At 32.0% G+C, this 23,065-nt stretch overlaps 1 protein-coding gene across 21 annotated transcripts in view; it reads right to left on the bottom strand.

Annotated features, from left to right (window-relative positions):
- Positions 1-23,065, bottom strand: part of Baz2b (bromodomain adjacent to zinc finger domain 2B) — a 362,220-nt gene that overhangs the window by 39,445 nt on the left and 299,710 nt on the right. For 13 of the 21 annotated variants that reach the window (XM_048812354.1, XM_048812351.1, XM_048812344.1 and 10 more), the window contains 12 exons: positions 22,617-22,709; positions 22,447-22,508; positions 18,572-18,637; positions 15,935-16,000; positions 14,528-14,572; positions 14,255-14,287; positions 12,771-12,836; positions 7,931-8,071; positions 6,563-6,817; positions 5,470-5,684; positions 2,856-2,930; positions 1,933-2,176 (listed from right to left, as the gene is read on the bottom strand). In XM_048812354.1, the coding sequence (XP_048668311.1) occupies positions 1,933-2,176; positions 2,856-2,930; positions 5,470-5,684; positions 6,563-6,817; positions 7,931-8,071; positions 12,771-12,836; positions 14,255-14,287; positions 14,528-14,572; positions 15,935-16,000; positions 18,572-18,637; positions 22,447-22,508; positions 22,617-22,709 (1,361 nt within the window). The remainder of the gene's footprint in view (positions 1-1,932; positions 2,177-2,855; positions 2,931-5,469; positions 5,685-6,562; positions 6,818-7,930; positions 8,072-12,770; positions 12,837-14,254; positions 14,288-14,527; positions 14,573-15,934; positions 16,001-18,571; positions 18,638-22,446; positions 22,509-22,616; positions 22,710-23,065) is intronic. The other 8 variants (XM_048812353.1, XM_048812355.1, XM_048812348.1 and 5 more) reach the window with 2 other exon arrangements.

The following is a 23,065-nucleotide window of genomic DNA, read 5'->3' on the forward strand; positions in this document are numbered from 1 at the left end:
GGCTGAACTTCTCTTCAGGCTTCAGGTTTCTAAAGGCAATTGACTGTTGAATTCTATACAGGTTTTTTAATCTCCCCATGTTCAAAATAATCCTATTATCATTTCCTCTCTTCAGTTATCTGTTCCCTTAAGATGCCTACCTCCAATTATCTATTTAGTCTCTACTCTCCCAAGCAAGATAGTTGCAAATAAATTTTACTCCTCTGTCAACCTACATAGGCCATCTTCATATTCTCATCCTTCTTCCTAAATGTTTACTGAATCCTCATGCCAACTATCACTACTCTAGTTTCAGACCCTTTGCAATTCACCTATTACAATATCTCATGACTGATTTTTGCTTCTCTGACATTGCTCTTGCTTATTTTTAACTCCTACAAAGCTGCCTGAGTGAGCCATTTAAAAATCAAATCTGACCATTCTGTCATTTCCTGTTTATTTATACAGCTTTCCTGGGCTCCAATCACTTTAAAAGCATAAAATCCTAGTTCTTTGTTCTTGGTGTGAGACTGTCCAGAAACTGAAGCACTTGGAATTCCCCTTACGCAAGTGGTTTCCTGCTTCTGTACTCATGCTATTCCCCTGGGCCAAGGATATTCTCTAGATTTCCCTGCAGGTTAATATCCATCCTAGTTTGTGAGCCTCACCTAATGGGTCCAGAAACCCTTTGTAGGAGTTTGTTTCTCAGAAAGTCTAAATGCCCTTCCTGTACACCTGCCTAGCACATTGTAAATACCCTTTCTATTAAGTCAATTCACACACTACACTTTCTTTTTGAAAATCTTCCTCAGTAAGACTGAATGAAGAATTTGGAATTTGGGAGGTAGTTTCAAAATAGGTTCTATTTATAACAAGAACAAACTGATAGAAAACATGATTACATGACTTCTCTGAATGAATTTTCAGTGCTTTATTCATTTTGATAAAAATTACCTGGAACTACAAAAATAATAATTGGTGTTTGAAAAATTACATCATCTTCACTAAACCTGATAATACTTTTATTTATGTATTTTGGTGCTAGGGATCGAACCCAGGATGCTTTACTACTGAGCCACATCCTCATTCTTCTTTCTTTATTTTTTTAGACAGTTAAGTTTCTGAGGGTCTTGCTAAGATACTGATCCTTGCTAAGATCCTTCTGTGATCCTTCAGCTTTCTGAGTTGCTAGGATTTTAGGTGTGTGCCACCACACCAGGCTTAATTTTTTTAAATATTTGAGACAGGGTCTCACTAAGTTGATCAGGCTGGCCTCAAACTTATGATTCTCCTGCCTCATCCTCCTTATTCTCTGGGATCACAGATGTGTACCATGTATAGCCTGACAATACTTTCAAAGGCATGATGTCTGTGCATTACAAATGTAACATAGTACGTTGACAGAATTAAAGAGCAAAATAAAAAATAAAAAATTGTTTTAGGGAAAAAATTTATTAAAAAAGAATTAAAGAGCATATGTAAAATTAAGAATCCACATAGCTCTTTGTAGATTCCTCAAGTAACTACATTTAGGAGCTACTTAACAATGAGAATACATTTTGAGAAATGCATCATTAGGTGTCTTTGTTGTGTGAACATCACGAAATATGCTCGCGTAAAATGACTATGATGGCTGTTTTATATATGTTATATACAGTCAGCCATTGATGGAAATGTAATTATGCAGCACATGACTGTATATACAAAGAAAAACTATTTCATTCATTCAGTCTAAGTTGCTTTCTATATATAGGCATGCTATATACCATATACTTAACTGTCACAAAAAAAACTTATGAGATAAACATCATAATATTCATTTTCAGATGAGAAAACTGAGGCAAATAAAAGTGAAAACTATACTCAAATCAAAATCCATTTGACTCCAAATTCTATTATTTTCAATATACTATGTAGTTCATAAATCTTAAAAATTAACCTAAACTTGATTACCTCATCTTCACAGGTATCAGTCTTCTTTCCTTTTTTATCATCTTTATCTTCTTCATCCTCATCATCCTCATCAGCTTGGTCATCACTATCATCATCATCATCATCATCAAAATCACTGTCTCCTCCCTTCCTTCTTCGCTTGCGTCCCGGAGTAGGTGTACCCAAAGGATGTTGCTCTTCTCCAAGATCAATGCCACCTGAAGTGTCTCTTTTGCCTGTTTTCTTAGCATGAATTATTCTGAGCCTTTAAATTTATCAGAAAATCATATCACATAAAAAGCTACTTTCTATACCTTTTAAAGAGTGTAATATGAGTTTTAAGCAAAAATACCTTATGGCACTTCTCTAAAGCAATATACTACTAGCAAAATAAATTAGAATTAGGAAATTTAAGAAATATGTTTCCTAAAGTACAGTCTATATTAATTTTCAAGAGTTGTTTTCATATTTTGGCAATGAGAACACATTTATAACAAGTATGAAAGCTGAAAAGAGTAATTCAAACAATGACTAAGTGATAATTCTGATCCCTATACCATGTGACTGAAAAAATTTCAATTCAAATTACTACAAAGAAACTACCCCTTAACAATGAAGTTGACTAATTTTATCATGATATTTCCTGACAAGAAGATAACAAAGTTTCAATGTTGAATAAGTTTGGTTACACACTAAAAAAGCAAAGTTTAGTTAGAAAAAAGGGGGCCATTTCAAATAGGTTCTAATAAGAACAACCTGACAGCAACAACCATCTTAGAAAGCATGATTACATGACTTCTCTGAAAGTAAAAGAGAAACTGACTTATTTACATAAACTCAATGAATCTCTAGTCCATTGTAAATTCTGCCCACATGCCTTCTACATTAATCATTGTATTTCCTTTAGAAAAAGTAAAGAAAGTAGATTAATAAAACGGACTTACTTTCGGAGTTTACCTTCTACTACCCACTTATCTCTCCTTAAGTTTGACATATAGTCAATGTTCTTGTCAATTTCACTGCCAATACAAAAGTTAAAAGATATAAATTAATCCATTTATGCAATATATTAATTTACTATGCAAATTAATATATTTTGATGAGGAAAAATGATACAATTGATTTTGTGTGTATACATGTATGTATATGTATGCATTTATAAATGTATGTACATTTATGTTGAGAAAAGAGAATTTCTTCAGTAGTGGATCTGACGTTAGTATTAGAAAATTCAGTATGGTTTCTACTTTAAGCCAAGAAAGTAATTATCTACCAGTTTCCTTATAAAGACATTTGGTTTTCCAAATAATTAATATGTGATCATTTCCAAAATCAAAGCAGGAAATCAACACACATGGAGGGCTTGGAGTGTGGTTCAGTGGTAGAGCAATTTCCTAGGATGTGTGAGGCCCTGGGTTAAATCCCTAGCACCACAAAAACAAAATAAAAACCACCAGAACACATATGGATAAGGCACATATGTACCTATGTACAGATAATATCTGAATGTATGTATGGAAATATTCAAATGGAAACTAAGAATATTATGATAGCTGGTGATAAGTGAAAAATGGTGCTTTTCCTCTTTTAAGGTAGAAACCATCAGTACAAAGTTTATATTGAAATTGTGTGTGTGTATGTAAGTGTTTTACAAAGTGAAACTCAGTATTATAATTTGTTATCATGTCCATGCTTAGTGAAATTACTCTTTCATCATACTGTAAAACTTATTGTCACACTCTTTTAAATAGTGACAAAAAGTAGCAAAAGTAAAGGAAATATTAATATAGCATTACTACTAAAATATGTACAAAGAACTTAAAATGTCCAGCAAAGGTAGAAATGCATGGCTCTGAATATTCTGATTGAACCTTTTCTCTAAACAGGTAAAAGAGTAAAATTATTGAAGTCTGTAAAGTGGTTAACACTAAGAACAAGATGAACATGGATTTATTCACAAATCTTGAAATGCTAGAGTATTAATATTTCATTAGTAAGAAGTATGATAGTGCAAGACTGACTTGGACATTTTTTGGGGGATACTGGGGATTCAACTTAGGGAGCTTAACCACTGAAGTATATCACAAACCATTTTTATTTTATTTATTTTATTTTTTTGAGACAGGTTCTCATTATGGAGATTCCTTGGAAAGCTGGGAATGGAATCACCATTTGACCCAGCTATTCCCCTTCTTGGACTATTCCCTAAAGACCTTAAAAGAGCGTACTATAGGGATACTGCTACAACGATGTTCATAGCAGCACAATTCACAATAGCTAGACTGTGGAACCAACATAGATGAATGGATAAAAAAACATGTGGCATTTATACACAATGGAGTATTACTCTGCACTAAAAAATGACAAAATCATGGAATTTGCAGGGAAATGGATGGCACTAGAGCAGATTATGCTAAGTGAAGCTAGCCAATCTCTAAAAAACAAATGCCAAATGTCATCTTTGATATAAGGAGAGCAACTAAGAACAGAATAGGGAGGAAGACCATGAAAAGAAGATCACCATTAAACAGGGATGAGAGGGGGGAGGGAAAGAGAGAGAAGGGAAATTGCATGGTAAAGGAAGGAGACCCTCACTGTTATACAAAATTACATATAAGAGGAAGTAAGGGGAAAGGGGGAAAAAAAACAAGAGAGAGAAATGAATTACAGTAGATGGGGTAGAAAGAGAAGATGGGAGGGGAGGGGAGGGGGGATAGTAGAGGATAGGAAGGACAGCAGAATACAACAGACACTAGTATGGCAGTATGTAAAAAAGTAGATGTGTAACCGAAGTGAATCTGCAATATGTATACGGGGTAAAAATGGGAGTTCATAATCTGTTTGAATCAAATGTATGAAATATGATATGTCAAGAGCTTTGTAATGTTTTGAACAACTAATAATAAAAAAATAAAATAAAAAAAAGGAGAAAAAAAAGGCTCATTTAGTTGCTGAGGCTGGCTGTTATCCTCCTGCCTCAGACTCCTGAATTGCTGGATTATAGGCAGTACTGCTGTACCCAGCTTTTACTTTTAAATGAGATTAAGTACTTTTGAAAAAAGTGTAAATTAATATAGTGACAATAATCTAAGGCTTATTAGCATACAACCAAATAATAAGGGGCTAGATAATTCTATTTTGTACTAAAGAAAATCAGGTAGCCATCTGTTCTCAAAGATGTCAAGGAAAGAAAAATTCTGAATTCCTGCATGGGTGCTAGACTGGCACTATAGCAGAAAAAAATATAAAAAACTGACAGTATATAAATAATTAACAAAATTAGTAAGCAAAATAGGTGACAAAGAGAATGAGTTTCACACATATATATACACACACACATATATATGTGTAGAATGATCTAATTTTTTACCAATAGACTACAAAGAAATATACTAAAACATTATTAGTGGTCATCTCTGAATGGTGAGATTGTGTAATTTTAATTTTCTTGGTGCTAGTATGTAACTTAAATTTTCTATAAGCATTTGCACTCTGTTGTAATTAGACAAATTCAAACAGGAAAAAAAAATCACCAGAGAAGCCTGGCCATATGCTTACCTCACTACACTCTTGCTGCATGCCAGTTCATTGATCAGGAAAGCAAGGATTGAGGCTTTCTGTGCTGGAGTGTGAGCCTGAAAAGCTTTGGTCTTCAGACTTTCAGTGAGCTCAGTTTGCCCACAGTGGGCTTCCATAAAAATCTGCAAAATCTCGGACACATTGTCTCTATTCACACCAACATTCAGCAAATGCTCTCCAAGAGCTGTTTTAGCCTATAAAAATTTGGCATTTTTATCAGTACTTATCATAACAATTTCTAACATAAAAACAGTATGATTAAAAATACTGATTTATATGTTCTAGATATTACTGACAAATAATACACTAGGGCAGAAGTTAGCAGAAGTTTTAAGACATATCTATCAAAGTTTCTTTTACTATAGTTAACTGTCTGAACCTTTTCTCAGGCTTTACCTAGACATTTTATCAGTAATGGCAGGGTGGGGAGGTTCAAAAGTATTATTATTGTTTTCTAGCTTTACAGTGTCATAGGATTTATTGCTTGGTATACTGAATAAAGAGAGGTTTGAAACAAGTACATCTGGAAGCTCCACTCTTTACAATATTATCTAAAGCAAAGCTAACTGGGAATGTATATCTTAATGAGGATTAAGATAAATTTGAAATTATTGAGTATTCACTAAGCAACACAGAGTCTTAATGTGCTGGTCTCAAGTGCCCTGATAAGCCTGACAGTTATAGTAATTGAGTGAGATAAAGAAAAATTTCAGAAGGCATACAAGAGTTCTAATTGCTTTGTGAATTATGAATTCTGTTTGTGACAAATACCATTTGGGTATTTCCTTAAATCAGCTTGGTCTTTGCCTAAAACGTAGAGGTAAAAAGAGTAATTGAGAATGGGCTACATACCTTAAGCTTTATAACCAGGTTTACACTAATGCAAACCTACATTTAACTTTGAGAGACATTATGTGAAAATAATTAGATCAGTCTATGCAATCTTCTGTTAATATGTTAGCGTTAGCTACAAATGTACTAATACTATAATTGTTTTTAAAAAATTTATGTAAATATAAATATATATGTATATATATATACATGCATACACACACACATTTTTTTTTTTTACCTTGTATCCTGTAATTAGACCTGGATCACAAACAGCAGCTGAGAGGAGCCTCACAAGCAAGTCTTGTACTTCACCCATGCTGTCCCCTATATTTAGTAATCCCTCTTGAAGAACACTCAGGTTTGGAACATCAATATTCACATCAAAGCCCAAAACTTTACCAAAGTTTCGTAAGAACTGTACCACCATGAGACAGTCTGAAAATGTACTTCCAGAGAGAACAAGTCCTGGAATACGAGGCAACTCTGGCAAAGGCTGAAAATAAAATAAATAAATAAATAGAATTTAAAATAACTTGAACTTAAAAAGTTATGTTCTATCTTTTGAAGTAAAATATGTTGTTGTCTTTCTTAATCTGTACTAGTTTTCCCTTTGGATGGTAAATTTCCTGGGAGCTTTTCTGCAATCCTCATGGTATTAAGCAGTAAAACACAAGTAACCATCAATATGAACTTAAATCTCTGAGATAGAGATTAATTTCAATTAACTTACATGCTGAGATGAATTATAGATGTAATTTACTAGAAGTACCATCTTCTTAACTATATGCAAAACAAAATTGATTTCTACTCAAAAGTATATCACATGTTGGTAGCCAAAAGTATTTTGTTTTTTCTAAATTTCTGCTTTTATGTGTCATAGCAATAGTACTTGTTTGTTAAGCAATATATAAGAGAAAACACGTGAGGTACTGCGGTTGGACTATTTCTTGGCTTTCAAGATGATAAACAATATGGATTCTAATAAACTATGGCTTGAATACAAATTGCTATGTATTAGCTGTATTATATTTGGCAAGTTCCTTAACCTCTCTGTGTATCAGTTTTCTCATCTGTAAATAGAGATAAATATTAGCTCAATGTGACAGTGTTGAGGATTAGATGAAACCATAGACTTCAAAGAATTTACATAAGCAGTTAGCGTAGTAACTGGCACACAGTCAACAAGCTCAACAAAGTTTAGCTACCATCACTAAAGCACCACCAGAGGTTATAAATTATAAATCCTAATTTACTTAAATGTCTATGGGGCATAGGGAAAAGACAGATCTTTCCATGCCTTAATACCTGGAAAGGACCAACAGAAACATGAAAATACTATTTGCTTCTATGATTCTTTTTTGGAGATTTTTGCAATGTTTCTACTTAAATTTAAAAAGTTTGCAGCACTCCACATATATATTAAGAACTGTCACTATCAGCACAGAAATGCCAGAAGTTTACTGGTAGCTATCCAGAAAAGGCAAATTGAACTACACTTAGAAATCTACTGCTCTAGATAAAAACTAAAGGCTTTCATAATGGCAGCTCTGACAAAGGAATCAGATGAGAAAACTGGAAAGATTAAAATTATTAATGAAATTGTTACCTTTTGATCTGCTAAGCACATATCTTCATTAGGCTTCTTTAGTTCCTTGGCCATTTCTAATTCTAATCTTCGTTGCTCTAGTTTACGTTCTTTATTTAATCTTTTCTCATCACGTTTTTCTTGCTTCAACCGTTCTTTTTCCTTAAAAAGAAAATCATGCACAAAAATTTATCTTAGCCATTATAAATGATTGGAAAAAAACTCCAGTTAAAACTTAAAAGTGATTAAAGTGTTATTATTTCCATGAACAAAATTCTCTTGGGAAGTTTAGGAATAAAATTTGGACAACATAGAAATAATGACTTATTTTGCTTTTCATTATTTTCACCCAAAACCATGTCTCAGAAATTAAAAATAAAAAGGGCTGTGGAAGTAGCTCAGTGGTAGACTACCCCTGAATTTAATCCCCAGGTGGACACACACACACACACAGTTTAAGAGTATATTCTAGATTTATCCTAAATAATAACAAATTAGTATGTTTCATCCCAGTTTTATTTCTTCTTCCCCTCTGAAAACTAATCTTAAAAGAAAAAATTATGAATCCTATGATTAAAGAAACTCAAAAGGTACTTCTTATTTAGGTATAATTAAAAAAAAAGAAAATGTTTTCTCTGATGTCCAGATGCTAATTCACTATTAGCAGGGAGTGAGGGAGTATGGGGGTAGAAAGGATAAAATAAATCAGACATTATTACCCTATTTGCATATATGATTACATGATTCTACATCATTTACAACTAGAAGAATGAGCAGTTATACTCCATTTATGTATGATGTTTCAAAATAGTCTACTGTCATATATAATTAATTAGATCAAATAAAAAATAAAATAAACTCTGTGACTTATCATATTTTCTTAAAACCCACCAAAGTATTACATAAAAAAATTCTGTACTTACTTAAAATTAACTATCTTTAGGGAAGTTAATATTATATACATTGTCTCCTAAATCAAAATCAAAATTTTTCATTTGTGAGATAATTATAGATTTTAATAAACGTAAATTAATAGTGCTTTCCAAAAATCCTTATCAAATAACATTTACATTCTGTTGAAAAGTTAACATACATTTGTTTTTAAAGGCACTTGAATTTTAAAATAGAGGGAAGTAAAGGGAGGGAAGGGAGTATGCGGGTTGTGTAAGTACTGTTTTAGTACATTTATTGTATCTCTAACATTTCCTTTTTTGTTTAGTCTATTTTTCTTTCTTCACAGTCTAATAATTAAAGGAATTTAAAATTTTAGAATCAACAGTTACACATAAATCATTTAGAATTCTGAACTGTCCTTGCCTAAGTTTCCTAAGGTCTTCAGTTGATAGTAAAGTTTGTTCTTTTCATTAATAATAGGAAAAAAATTACAAGTCTGGGATTACTATTAGGTAGTAACAGGTGGCAGAACACGAAGCCAAAATATGCCCATTATTGACAGAGGAGAAATGACTGGGTTGTGAGCAGTCTTAATCATGGGTAAAAAACCATTAGTTTGGAATAAAAATAAGACAAAAATTATGAATATAGTATAAGGGGCAAACTGAAAGAGGTAAAATAAAAGAGCAGGCAGAGTTCAGAGCATTTGCATTGCTATGCCATGGTGAAGAGTTGGTACTTTAATACAATTATAATTAGGAATCTAGATAGATAACCTTTTTTAAAATCACTGGCTACTCTGTGGAGAATATATGGAGTTTGAGGAAGGCAACAATAAAAGCAAGGAAACTAGGCTCTTTTATTAAAATTTAAACTAATATTTATGCACATATTTTCCTTATTTTAATTTAATATTTTATCATGGTTGCCATTTCCTTTCAAAATTACTTATATTTGATGTGGGCGGCCCTATTTAGCACCTATATTGCTCCAATGCAGGTGGGTTATTTTTCCTTCGCCGCCCCTCACTTGGGCTTTAACAGATTCTTAAAATATCTATTTTTTCTTCTTTTCACTTTTTTATTGGTATATTATAGTTGTACATAATGATGAGATTTGTTGTTACATATTTGTACATGTACACAATATAACAACATAATTTGGCCAATATCACTCCCCAGAAGTTACCTGCTCCCCTTCTTCTACCCCATGGTCCCTTTCTTGTACTGATACCTTATTTGTTTGTTTGTTTGAGTACTGGGGATAGAACTCAGGGCTTCACTCATGCTAGGCAAGCACTCTACCACTGAGCTATATCCTCAGCACTCTCCCTTCGATTTTCATGAGATCTCCTCTGCCACTACCACATTTCTTTTCCTTTTTCCTCTCTAGCTTCCAAATATGAGAGAAAACATACAGCCCTTAACCTTCTGAGTTTAGCTTATTTCACTTAATATAATGGTTTCAAGTTCCATACATTTTCCTACAATTGAAATATTTAATTTTTCTTTATGGCTAGATACAACTCCAATGTATATACGTGCCAAATTTTCTTTATCCATCCATCTATTGATGGACACCTAGTCTGGTTCCATAGTTTGATTATTGTAAATTGTGCTGTTATAAATATGGGTATGCATATATCACAGTATGATGACTTTAATAGAATATCTAATTTTAATTAGTTTTGCTTATGCTGTAGCTGCCACCCTCCACTCAACCCAGATCTTACCCACCACTCTGCAGCAGCTTTTCCTACTTTATCCCCAGGTCACAGAGTGTAAATATGAAAAAACCAATGGAAAAGGTCATGTCCTCTGAGTCTTTTGAGTGCCTCTTTCATAAAGGTATTTACTGCCTCAGATGATCTTATTCTTTCTATTTTCTTCTACCAAACAACAGTAGCCTGGAGATAATGCTCTAAGTTATTTTTATTATAATGTCTTTCTTACTTAGCTTTCCTCTCAACTAGGAAAACCCAGAATGACAAGAAATAAGTCTTCTTACTCCTTATTGTAAAAAAGAAATAGAGAAAGAGGAGGAGGAGGATTAGGAAGAGGAAGAGGAAAAGGAGGAGGACTTCTTATTCCTTCTGGTAAAAAAAGGAAATAGGAAATAAGAAGGGAGGAGGGAGGAAAGGAAGGAAGGAGTGAGGAGGAGGAGAATAGAGGCAGGGAAGAATTTACACACGTCCCCAACCAAGAATTTATCTCTTAAGGGATTTTCCAGGTCTTTTTCTTGAGCTACTAATTACTCATTCAGTTCCATCTCCAGACTGAAGGAAATTAGGTTGAGCATTCAGGATTTTAATTAATTTCATTCCCTATTTTTCCTACCATGGCACTGCTTCCAGAAGGGAATAAAAAGGGCAGCGATAACTTTCTCTTTTCCTGGACATCATTTTCAGATTATGGTTACAATTCCATGCATAGATGCATAGATTTCATTCTTATGTTAGGTGTAGAGGGACTGGATAATCAACAAATTAGGGAAAAAAGACATAAGGAATAATGTCCGAGCATAAATATTAGGAAAGTAACAAAAAGTGACTGCTGGAGAAAATTTAGAAGTAATCTCTGGTAGTGATTCCCACCCTGGCTATGCATCTTTCTAGGTCCACTGTACAAAGCAAATACAAATATAGTAACTAACTGTAAGTATATTATGTGTCAGGCACTGTTCTAAGAACTTTATACCTATACTAAGACAGATTCATACCCATGTGTACATCATAACAATTCCTATGAGTTAGGAATTATTACTGTATCCATTTTGCAGATTAAATAAGTCATGAAAAGTTTAAATAACTTGGATGAGATCATATAGCTAGAAAATACTAAAATCAGAATCTAAATTCAGGTAATCTGACTACCCTGTCCAGGTTCTAAAACAATACATATAATATTGTGTCTACATACCAAAAATCTATCTTAAAAATATGTGCCAGAACTTGAGATGAAAATAATAAAACATAGGGCTCTCAATTCTAGATAAAACAGTATTGTTTTCCTTAATTGTGTGAATGTATGTATGTAGGTATGTGAGTATGTATGTATACCAGTGCTGAGAACTGAATTTAGGGCCTCATGCACACTAGACAAGCATTCTACCACTAAGTGACATCCTCAGTCTAATTATCATTTATTAAATATTTATCTCACTTGATGATCCCACAACCCTAAAAGGTAGGTATCATTATTTCAATTTTAAAGAAAAAGTCTGAAAAGGAAAGGCAAATTGGTGTCAAAGTTAGCATGGGAATTTGAGTTTTTCAACCTCCAAAATCCTGGTTATAATGGCCATACACCTTTCTCTATTCAACAGTTCTAATGCAGAATGCTTTCCTTTGTAACATATTATTTTAATGTTTAACAGATTTCTATTAAATTCCAGTATATTTGTTTTGACATACTAAATAATTGTCTTTTTCTGAATTATTTTTCTGACATAAAGAATAATTCTGATGGCAGAAGTCCATCAGAATTAGATTTATTGGAGTTTAAATTAGCACAGACAAAATTGCCTAGGCATGCTGTAATATTAATTTTGTGACATTCTGGTTACATTAATAAGTAGCTACTTATATCCACACTAATACCATTCAACACATAAATAATTAAAATCTCAGCCAGAAAAATTAACACATACATTGGAACCCTTTCTATTCTTTTTAAACACTGAATTATAGTGTTACTATATTTAACCTTCAGTTTGTTTATGAAAGCCAGTAAATCAGGACAAACTCATACTCTGAAAAAAAATTTATGTTTGGAAGAGCTAATGCTTTGGGAAAAAATATTAATTTATAAAGTAATGTTTTATACCTTTATTTTTGTGTATTTCGTTTTTTGTTTTGGTTTTTTTTAAATGTGGTGTTGGGGATCAAACCCAGTGCCTAATGCATGCTCTACCACTGAGCCACAACCCCAACTCCAATAAGGTAATTTTTTTAGAAACATACACTTACTTCTGCTTTTTTACGAGCTTCCATAGCTTTCATAAGCATCATATGTTGTCGTCTTCGCTCACGTTCCTATTAGGCCAAATAAAATTAGAAAACTAACTCAACCATAGTTAATAGTTTGATTTTCAAATGGAAAACAACAACAAAACAACAACAACAAAAACAAAAACAAAAAAAAAAACTCAGTATAGCATGTTTAGCATTTATAGACAAGTCACAGTAAATACTAAATATAAGACAAGAATGGCCAGTCTGTGCATGTTTTAGTTCAGGTTTAGAAAGCAAATACAAGAACAATCAAAAGCAAAAAGGTAAAGCAATGAACATGGAGACAGTGTAAACAGAAGCATACAAGATTTACTTATGGTCAGTTGTGATGCTCCTTCAAAAGCTGGCAGAACAAAAAGCATAATGGTTGGCTGGAACAGGTCAGTTACCTTACATCTGCTATTAGAAAAACCACAAATACTTACTATAGCCAATTGAACTAAAGGTTGTATTGTTCTTAAAATTTTTAGATCAGGCAGAAATTGATCTATAATCACTTTCATGTAATGATTTTAGAATTGGTTTTATTCCATGTATAAAATCACTTTAATGATTTAATAATCACCAACAAATTAGAAAGGGTTTTTTAAAAGCTTTTATAACAATTTATAAAACTAAACTAGTATTAGTTCATACACAAACACAAATAAAATGGGATAGTCTATTTACTGATGTCTGCCACTTGATGCACTGTTTAAAACCAGAAGGATGCACCATGGGCTAATAAGTATAATCTAAAATGTACAGTGCTTACCTAAGGTAAGCACTAGCTTAATTTGATAATCTCATTTTATTTTAAATTAAAAAAATCACAGATGAATGATAGCTAATTGATTTTTTTTTCTTTGCAGCACTGGGAATTGAACCCAGAGGTACATCCCAGCCATTTAATTTTTTTTTTTTTAAATTTTGTGACAGGGTCTCGCTGAGTTGCTGAGGCTGGCCTCAAACTTGGCAGTTCTCCTGCCTCAAACTCCTGAGTTATTGGGATTATAGGTGTGTGTCAACTGCACCTGCTCTACTTGATTTTTTTAGTTTAAATATATTTGTAAATATATTAGTATAAATATTTAATATTCTCTCATCAAACAAACTCAAAATTTCCATTGTACTCAGTTGTAGTTTTGCATCTAGAATGATGGGAGAATACAGGTTACAACTGTTCTAACTGTACAGTGATCCAACTTTCCCTGTGACATCAGTAATGTATATTTTTAGAGAGAGCCTTACTTAAGACTTATGCAATTCAATGAAAAATCTTGGAGATGTATCATACTTCTTTATAGACAGACAAGCAGATGTATGCAATGCACTGTGCTGTAAAGCCATGCAGCAGTATGTAATATGACAGCAGCCAGTGCTACACTTTATGCATTGCTATGACAACCATATCACAACCAAATCACAATGCGGTGTTAGATGTACAAAAATAAACATACCCATACCATATCTAGTCTATGCCTCTCCAACTCCTGGTAGAAAGAGTTGGCACAACATTATGAAACAGAAATCACACAGTCATAAAACCAATTTTAACCCCCCCAAAGACACCAAAATCAAAGCAAGGCAATAACTAAGTGATGAAAGAAAAACTTAAGCAGGAATTATATCAGAAATTTTAAAGAAATATTTTGAACATTTTCCCCCAAATAGATTTAAGCAAAATTATAAAACATACATTTCAACAGTTACATAATCACATGTATACAGACCTGATGCTTCAGAAGAACAGCTTGTTGTCTTCTCAATTCTTTTTCCTTAAAAATAAGAAACTTTTAATATATGAATTCTGGGAAAGATTTAGAACATGCTAAAAAGTATAAAAGTTCCTGTTTCTAAAATTCTATAGTCTTCCATTAGGTTGAACCATACAGAATTGCCAATATTCAATCATGTTTTTTCTTGTAAAATGGCAACTCAATTTCACATAGTTCTATATATTTAACATAAAGACCATATGATGCTGGAGCAAGGATTTCAACTTAAAAGTCAATGAATATCCTAACAATACACATCAACGGTGATCTACTGAACTGACTAGATTGTCAGAGCATGAGATACAAATCACACATTTAAAAAAATAATTTTAATACATTATGTTGTAACTCTCAAATTTAGCTGATTAGAATTCTCCCCACTCCAAATATAATCTCCCCAATGTACTTATAATTAACCACAAATATTTATTTTCTATGAATAAAAGTGATAAAGACTTTGGTGATCAGATTTCTATACCCACCTATGGTTCACAACACCATCCCAAGGGGACAGGGGTTTAATGCAAATAAATCTAAGAATGTCATCAGTTTCACAATTTTTATAAAGGTAAAATCTGAATGAAATTAATATTAAGAGTAGGCATAAAAGGGGCAGACACGTAAAGAATAAAGTAACAGAGTGTTGAAAAGATAAGAAATAGGTACTAGGGATATAGCTCAGAGGTAGGGATGATTCTTATCATTTGTAAGGCCCTGGGTTCAACCACAGCACCAACCTTGCCTTCCCACCCCACAAAAAGAAAACAGTTTTCTGGTTGTTTTGAATACTACCAGGTTCACACAGCTGCCCACTTTTAGAATTTGGTTATCTGAAGTAGACAGGGTGGGTGGGGAAGGGAAAGAACATCTCTCTTATACTTCGATAAGTAAATAGTACTTATTAGTAAATAGCAGTTGATAGAATTTTGTTTCTATATGCTTTTCATTTTGGGGCTAGATATTAACAAAGATAAAGTTATATGGGGAGAATCAGATTTGGGACATAGTTTTAAACAAACATAAATGACACACAAAATCTTTTGGGGAATCATTCTTATCAAGCAAAACTATATACAGGTGTTATGCAATAATTTGCATTTCTGATTTGATGTCTCCTATTGAAAGAGCTGAAAGCATTACATAGAACCTGTATAATGAAATAAAAATACACAATGTATACATATAATATACATACAAATAAAAGCACACATTTACACATTGTATCTGCTATAATGTATTTTTAGATAGCCATTCTGAGGAAAGCTTCTTTTTTTTTTTAAAATATATGTATAATTGATGCTGGTAAAACACATAGTTTTTATTTTTTGAAAAATAAAAACTCTGATTCTCATCTAAACTAACCTTTATTCGTTTCTCGGCCTCCAATAATTTGGCATTTGCCGCTTCTTCCTTCTTTTTCTTTTTAGCCTGTGCATGCAAAACAGGTCTCAAAGTCATGCAACAGCACCACTACAACTTGCAAATAATCTCAGACTTGAAATGAAGCTACATGCCTCACAAGGTACAAAACAATATGTAACATATATGTGGACAATTACAGATTTTCCCCGTTAATTATATTTCTAATTTATAGATAAGCATTAGGATATGCCAAAAATTATTAAATTCATAAGAATATGACAACTTTTCTTACTGTCTACAAACTTCATTAAAAATCTATAACAACTGAGTATTTGTTATCTTAAAACTTAATTACAGAAAAAATTATTTTGTCATTTTTTGTTTTCTGATTTTAAAACATCTCTAAAAAATTTAGAAAACAGGATATATATTAACTGCTAAATAAAAACTATTTCAAGAATAAATCACAATGGATATATTACTCAGTATTAAAAGAGAATATGCATACGCAGGTAAATGGATGGAGTTGGAGAATATCATGCTAAGTGAAATAAGCCAATCCCTAAAAACCAAAGGCCGAATGTTCTCTCTGATAAGTGGATGCTGATCCATAATGGGTGGAGGGCGCATGGGAAAAATGGAAGAACTTTAATGGGGCAAAGGGGATGAAGAAGTTTACTTTTATAAAATGTTTATTTCTATATTGAAAGTAAATATCTGACTATAAACTCTAATAACTTTTCTAAGAGTAAAGGGGGAATGGGGGCAGGAAAGATGGTGGAATGAGATGGACATCATTATTCTAGGTACATGTATAACTGCACATATGGTGTGACGCTACATCATGTACAACCAGAGAAATGAAAAGTTGTGTCGCAATTGTGTACAATGAATCAAAATTTATTCTGCTGTCATATATACCTAATTAAAATAAATTAATTAACTAATAAAAAATAAGCATACAGAATAGCAAAATTCGTTGTTATCTATTTATGCATGCACACAATAATATAATTTGATCAAAAAATAAAATTCTTTAAAAAAAAGAATAAACCAGTAACAATTTTAAAATGCACATGTCTTGAAATTTCTTTTAAAACTTAATTTTAAAACTTAAATTTAAGATATAACCACTAAATGAAGCATTAAATCTGTTTCTCTCTATCTCACATATTGTGGTTAAATTTCAAGTGTTCTTTTCCCCGCCCTTTTTTGTTTTTACAATATCCTTTTTTAAAAAAATTATTCATTCATTCATTCATTCATTCTAATTAGGTATATATGACAACAGAATGCATTTTGATTCACTGTATACAAACGCAGCACAACCTTTCATGTCTTTGGTTGTATTCAATGTAGTGTCACACCATATGTCCTCCCCTTTTTCTAACAGGATGGAAACCTATAAATCTTTCATCAAGCACATTTTGTCCATTAAGATCATATTATTGGGCTGGGGCTGTAGCTCAGTGGTACAGTGCTTGCCTCGCATGTGGGAGGCACTAGGTTTGATCTTCGGTACCACATAAAAATAAATAAATAAAGATATTGTGTCCATCTACAACTACAAAAAATTTTAATAAAATATCATATAATCAAATGTAAACTTTATAAATCTTAAAGTCATTAACTAGATAGTTTCATAACTATCTGATAATTAACTTCAATATACTTTAAGATAGAGATATTTTTGATTTAGGAGTTTAAGATTAATTTAAAATGGATTAGAGAACATGTATGTATTTCTAGAAGGGGTAAAAAAACAACAAAAATCTCAGCTTTCTGGACTCACAGCAAATAAAGTGGTCTATAAAGCAGTAGTTTCCTGAATAGCTGAGAAGTTATAATAATTTTAAGCATAAAAGTTTATTTGCATTATGTTAGATGGAAATAACCTTGAGACATATGCCTGTTTAGACACAGTCCACTAAACATAATTTGGCTTTTTTTTGATGACTCAGGGCAATTATTTTGAACATCGGTTATTATACTACACAGTTTGATAGAGTAATGCCTTTGGGCTATTAAGGTGTTGAAATTGCTTGCTATTCAACTAAAAGATTACAAACTCTTGCTAGGCTTTTGGGTTCCTGTATATACCAGATGGAGCTTTTTTCTATTTTCCTTTGCTGTCTTTGGCTACTACTTTTGTTGTTGACAACATGTCTTCTATCTTACTCTAGTAATCTTATAGGGAACCGAGTTATGCTAGAACCAGCAAACCATGCCAGTAAAATTGTTTCTATATTTAAAATTTAATTTTACTTTCAGAATGTTTACTTTTATAAAATGTTTATTTCTATATTGAAAGTAAATATCTGACTATAAACTCTAATAACTTTTCTAAGAGTAAAGAACAAAGGTTTTAGCAAATGAACTTTATGACAACTATATTAGGTGGTCAAAGGTCTTCCTTTTTCTTTTGTCTTATTTCCTAGATTTTTACTGGTAGGATTAGATAAGCTTGCTAAATAAAGTTCAGAGAAGGTCTTACTTTATGCATTATATTTAAAGATATTTTCTGATGAACATGTTAATTTGTATAGGTGAGAGACATAGGCAATTTTTTAATTTTTTGCAGAGTTATCAAAAAACATGATTATATTACTTTAATCATATTAAATTTAAGAACTCTACCTCTAGAATTTGCTGGGCTCGAAGTTCTTTTTCCATTCTGATTTGCTGTATTCTCTTAATTTTTTCCTGAAGGAAAGATTATAAAAATTTAAGATAATAAAATAAATATTGAGGTAAAATGTGTTTAACTGGAATCAAATAAGTTAAGAAAAAAAACACAAAATTATCAAATGCTGCCCAGACTGTATATAAAAATTTCAATGATTTATTACAAAATTATGTTTTTATGTTTTAAATTCATATGATTTTAAAAATGTCTCATAATCTATAAAATAAAAATGCTAAATAAATATACAGAAACCAGATAAATAAAGCTGATTAAACTTACATAGCCTGGAAATATTTATAAATATTTGTAACTGCAAATAAAAATTAATTTGAAATAAGTACAGGATAGAAAAGTAGAAAAAATTAGTGTCTTCAGAGTCAGAATACATAAACTAGTTCTGGGTTAAAGTTATTAATTGGATGATCTCGAGCAAATAACTATTCATCTATAAACCAGGATAAGGTGCTTGCCCTTTCTTACTGTCACAATTAGATAAAAAATAATTTCCATTCTAAAACTTATAGTTAAATGTTGAACAATATGATATTCCTTTTAACTACACTTCAATAAGCCCATCTAAAAATAATCTGTAATACTTAAAAAAATGGATTGATATCAATTTAAAAGTCTAAGGAATTGGTTATATAACACAGTTGGTATACACAATGTCTAAATTTAATGAACTGACTGTGGGTTATGTTTTATTTAGTGATCATCTAGATTTTGATAAGAACGTACATTGATTTTTTAAAATTACCTCATATACTATAAGCATACTGTTATCAATTTCATGCTCATAACTTCCACTTGAGTCCCAAAATGACACTGATGAGAATAAATGCATAATTTTCAGAACAAAAACACCTGAAATTTTCTACTTCAAATTGTATTTATTCTAGAACTTCCAGAGCAAACACATTTTATACTGCTGTATATTATAAAACTTGGTTCATTTTCCAGATGCTAGTTGTGCCTTTTGAAGATATACTTTAATATATATTTAATTTCTTTTTGATACACTGATGTTTTATTGATGTCCTACACGGGCCTACTACTTGATAATGAGATTTTAGGAATTAATATTATGATTTCAGAAGACTGATACCCTATGATTTTGCATTTTTATTCTGGCAAGCTAAAATACTTAATACTCTTTTGGTATTAAGTATTTTAGCTTACCAGAATAAAAACCCAAGGGTATCTTTCATGTTATCTACAAATCTTAGAGAAGACTATGTTTGATCCATATCTGATGTATTTATTTGGATTAGAGCTAAGTAAATCATACTCTTGAGCTAATTTTTCTGCTCTTGTCAATTGTAAGATTTTATAGTGGTATGCCCTCAAATAAGCACAAGAATACCACTGTACTCTTGTGCAAAGAGATAGGTAGACAATCTTGGGCTTATGTAATTTGGGACTTAAGTACATTTAGTCTAAAGTATTATCTTAAATATTCAAGAGATTTATATGTACTATTATTTGGCAGTGCTCTCACCAGGGATGAGAAACACAGGTAGATAAACGTTATTTATGAATTATAATAATAATATAGATTAATCTTATAGTATTGAGCACTTGAAAAAACACTGAGCTGGTTACTTTACATAAAACAACTTGTGATCATTAAAAACAAACAAACAAACAGAAGTTGAAATTATATTCTTACTATAAAAGAGAAAAACTGAGATTTCCAGAGTGAATACTTTTCCTAATATCAAAAAATTACAATTATCTTACTTTACAACAGATGAAATAGAGAATTGGAGGTTAAGTAGTTCATCCAAGGTCACAAAATTATTATTACTTTTTGTGGGTATAAAGTTATATCTATAATTTTATTTTTTTTTCTTTTTAAATTTTTTATTTGTTTTAATTAGTTACACATGACACTACAATGACCTTGACATATCATACGTTTGAATCAGATGGGATATAATTTCTCATTTTTCTGAGTGTGCAGGTTGCAGAATCATATTGGTCATGCAGTCACATATATACACACAGTAATAAAATGTCTATTTCATTCTACTATCCTTCTTATCCCCCCATCCCCTCCCCTCCCATCACTTCTCTCTACCTAATCTAAGGTAATGCTATTCTTTTTTTTTCTCACATCTTCATACATGTATTTTGTATAACGATGAGGGTCTCCTTCCACCATCTATGCAATTCCCCTTCTCCCCCCCTTTCCCTCCCACCTCTCTTCCCTATCTAGAGGTAATCTTCTTCCCGTGCTCTTCCTCTCTACCCCATTTTGAGTCATCCCCTTATATCAGAGAAGACATTCGGCATTTGTTTTTTTTGGGATTGGCTAACTTCACTTAGCATAATCTGCTCTAATGCCATCCATTTCCCTGCAAATGCCATGATCTTGTTTTTTTTTTTTTTAGTGCTGAGTAATATTCCATTGTGTATAAATGCCACATTTTTTAATCCATTCATCCATCGAAGGGCATCTAGGTTGGCTCCACAATCTAGCTACTGTGAATTGTGCTGCTATAAACATTGATGTGGCTGTATCCCTGTAGTATGCTGTTTTTAGGTCCTTTGGGTATAGCCAAAGTCACAAAATTATTAAGTAGCTAAGCCTATATTTCAATCTAGGTTGCCCAAATCTCTAAACTCCAAAATTCTAAAACCCAAATCTGTATCAACTATCTCTAGTCACATTAGTCAATTCTTCAGGGAACCTTAGAAATAATTACATTAAATCCAACCCAAGTCATTTATTTAGCAGCTATTTACAGAGTAACACAGTTGATTTCATTTCATACTTGGAAATAACATTTAAAATTTCTTAAAGAATAATACTTGGCTACCATTTCCTCTCTGTTTTAATGTTACATGAGTTTGTGGAGGTGGAAGACTAGTTTATGCATTCAATCTTAAATGAAGCTGAATACCTTATCATTTAGTATTGTACCTACAAGGATTTTAAAATTATTTCATTTGCTCAATCATAGTCTGAAGATCTCATAGAGGAGGGATACTGCAGATAAAGAAATTCTGGATGTGCTAAAATAATGCTTTCATTATTTTTGTGCAGTAGCAAGTTTTAAGTAATTTTTGAAGTATTCAGAAGGGTAAACCTTATCATATATAACTTGAATTTAATTTTTTCTAATATTTTACATGTTTTAGAACAACCAACTTTCCTTATTAAAATGTGAATGTTCAAGCAATACCTTTCATTTACCACTACATAAATTTAAAAAGCCTTCAATTGTTCAGGACGTCCACTTATACTCAAAGTACTAAGATACTAAAATACTTACATAAATTTTCTGTTTGCTAATATTTGCTAATTTTTGTTTGTTTTTTTATTTGTTTTGTGGTACAAGTGATTAAATCCAAGGGTGCTCTACCACTGACCTACATCTCTATCCCTTTTTAAACATGAGACAGTGTCTCACTAAGTTGCTGAGGCTAACAATGAACTTGTAGTCCTCCTGCCTCAAGGCTCCTGAGTTGCTGGGATTATAGGCATGCACCATCATGCTAGCTTATAATCATTAAAAAAAAAAAAAAGAAAGAAAACAACTTAGAAATATAGAGGTAGCGCACTTGCTGTGCATGCATAAGACCCTGGGTTCAATTCCCAGCACTGCAAGGAAAACCTCAAAACAAAACAAAACAAAACCTTGAAAGAAGACAACTTAATTTTAAAATGAGGTGAAATTTTAACTAATGGAAGGTGACAACTTTCTAAATAGAACACATAACAATGTGTAGTAGTTATTAAAAAAATCAAAATCAAAATAATGTACTTATATAGATCCTCCAAATAAGGACCATGTTCTAAAAGTTCAATGCATGAACATACCTGTTGTTTCATAATCTTTATCTGTTCTTTTTGCTTTCGTTTCTCCTCAGCAGCCATTATTGCTATGAGAAACCAAAGCACAGATTATCATCAGATGAGCAAAGAAGAAGCCTTTTATGAACTCCCCAACACTCACTTTTCAAATTCATGCCATCATTTATATCACCCACCTTGTTGTTTTTTAGCTTCTTTGGCAACCCGAGCCTGTTCCTGCTTTTGAAGTTTTCTCAAAAGCTTTATTTGTGCTGCTTGCCTGGCTATTTCTGAAAAACAAAAAATTTCAGAAAACATTACTAACAACTTCACATGACTGCAAACCTAAAATGCTAACTGTGAAATTAGTACTATATCATCATGAAGGGTATAATATTTAAGAAAACTGCTTATGGTTAAAAGGTACCAAGTAGGAAAGTAGTGTAGTAGAAAATGTCATGGTCATTGTCCTTAGAAATTGCCAAAATTATAGGTTAAGAACAATAATTAGATTTCAATTGTAAAACAACAAAATATATAAAAAGAAATACCCTCAAATAAAACAGACTCTCCTCTCCAAACTTATATTTCAATGAGGTATACTAATGGTTAAATCCTTAAATCAGTGATATTCTTACTTATGAGA

This window comes from Marmota marmota, unplaced genomic scaffold (assembly GCF_001458135.2).
Source record: "Marmota marmota marmota unplaced genomic scaffold, marMar, whole genome shotgun sequence".
NCBI lineage: Eukaryota > Metazoa > Chordata > Mammalia > Rodentia > Sciuridae > Marmota > Marmota marmota.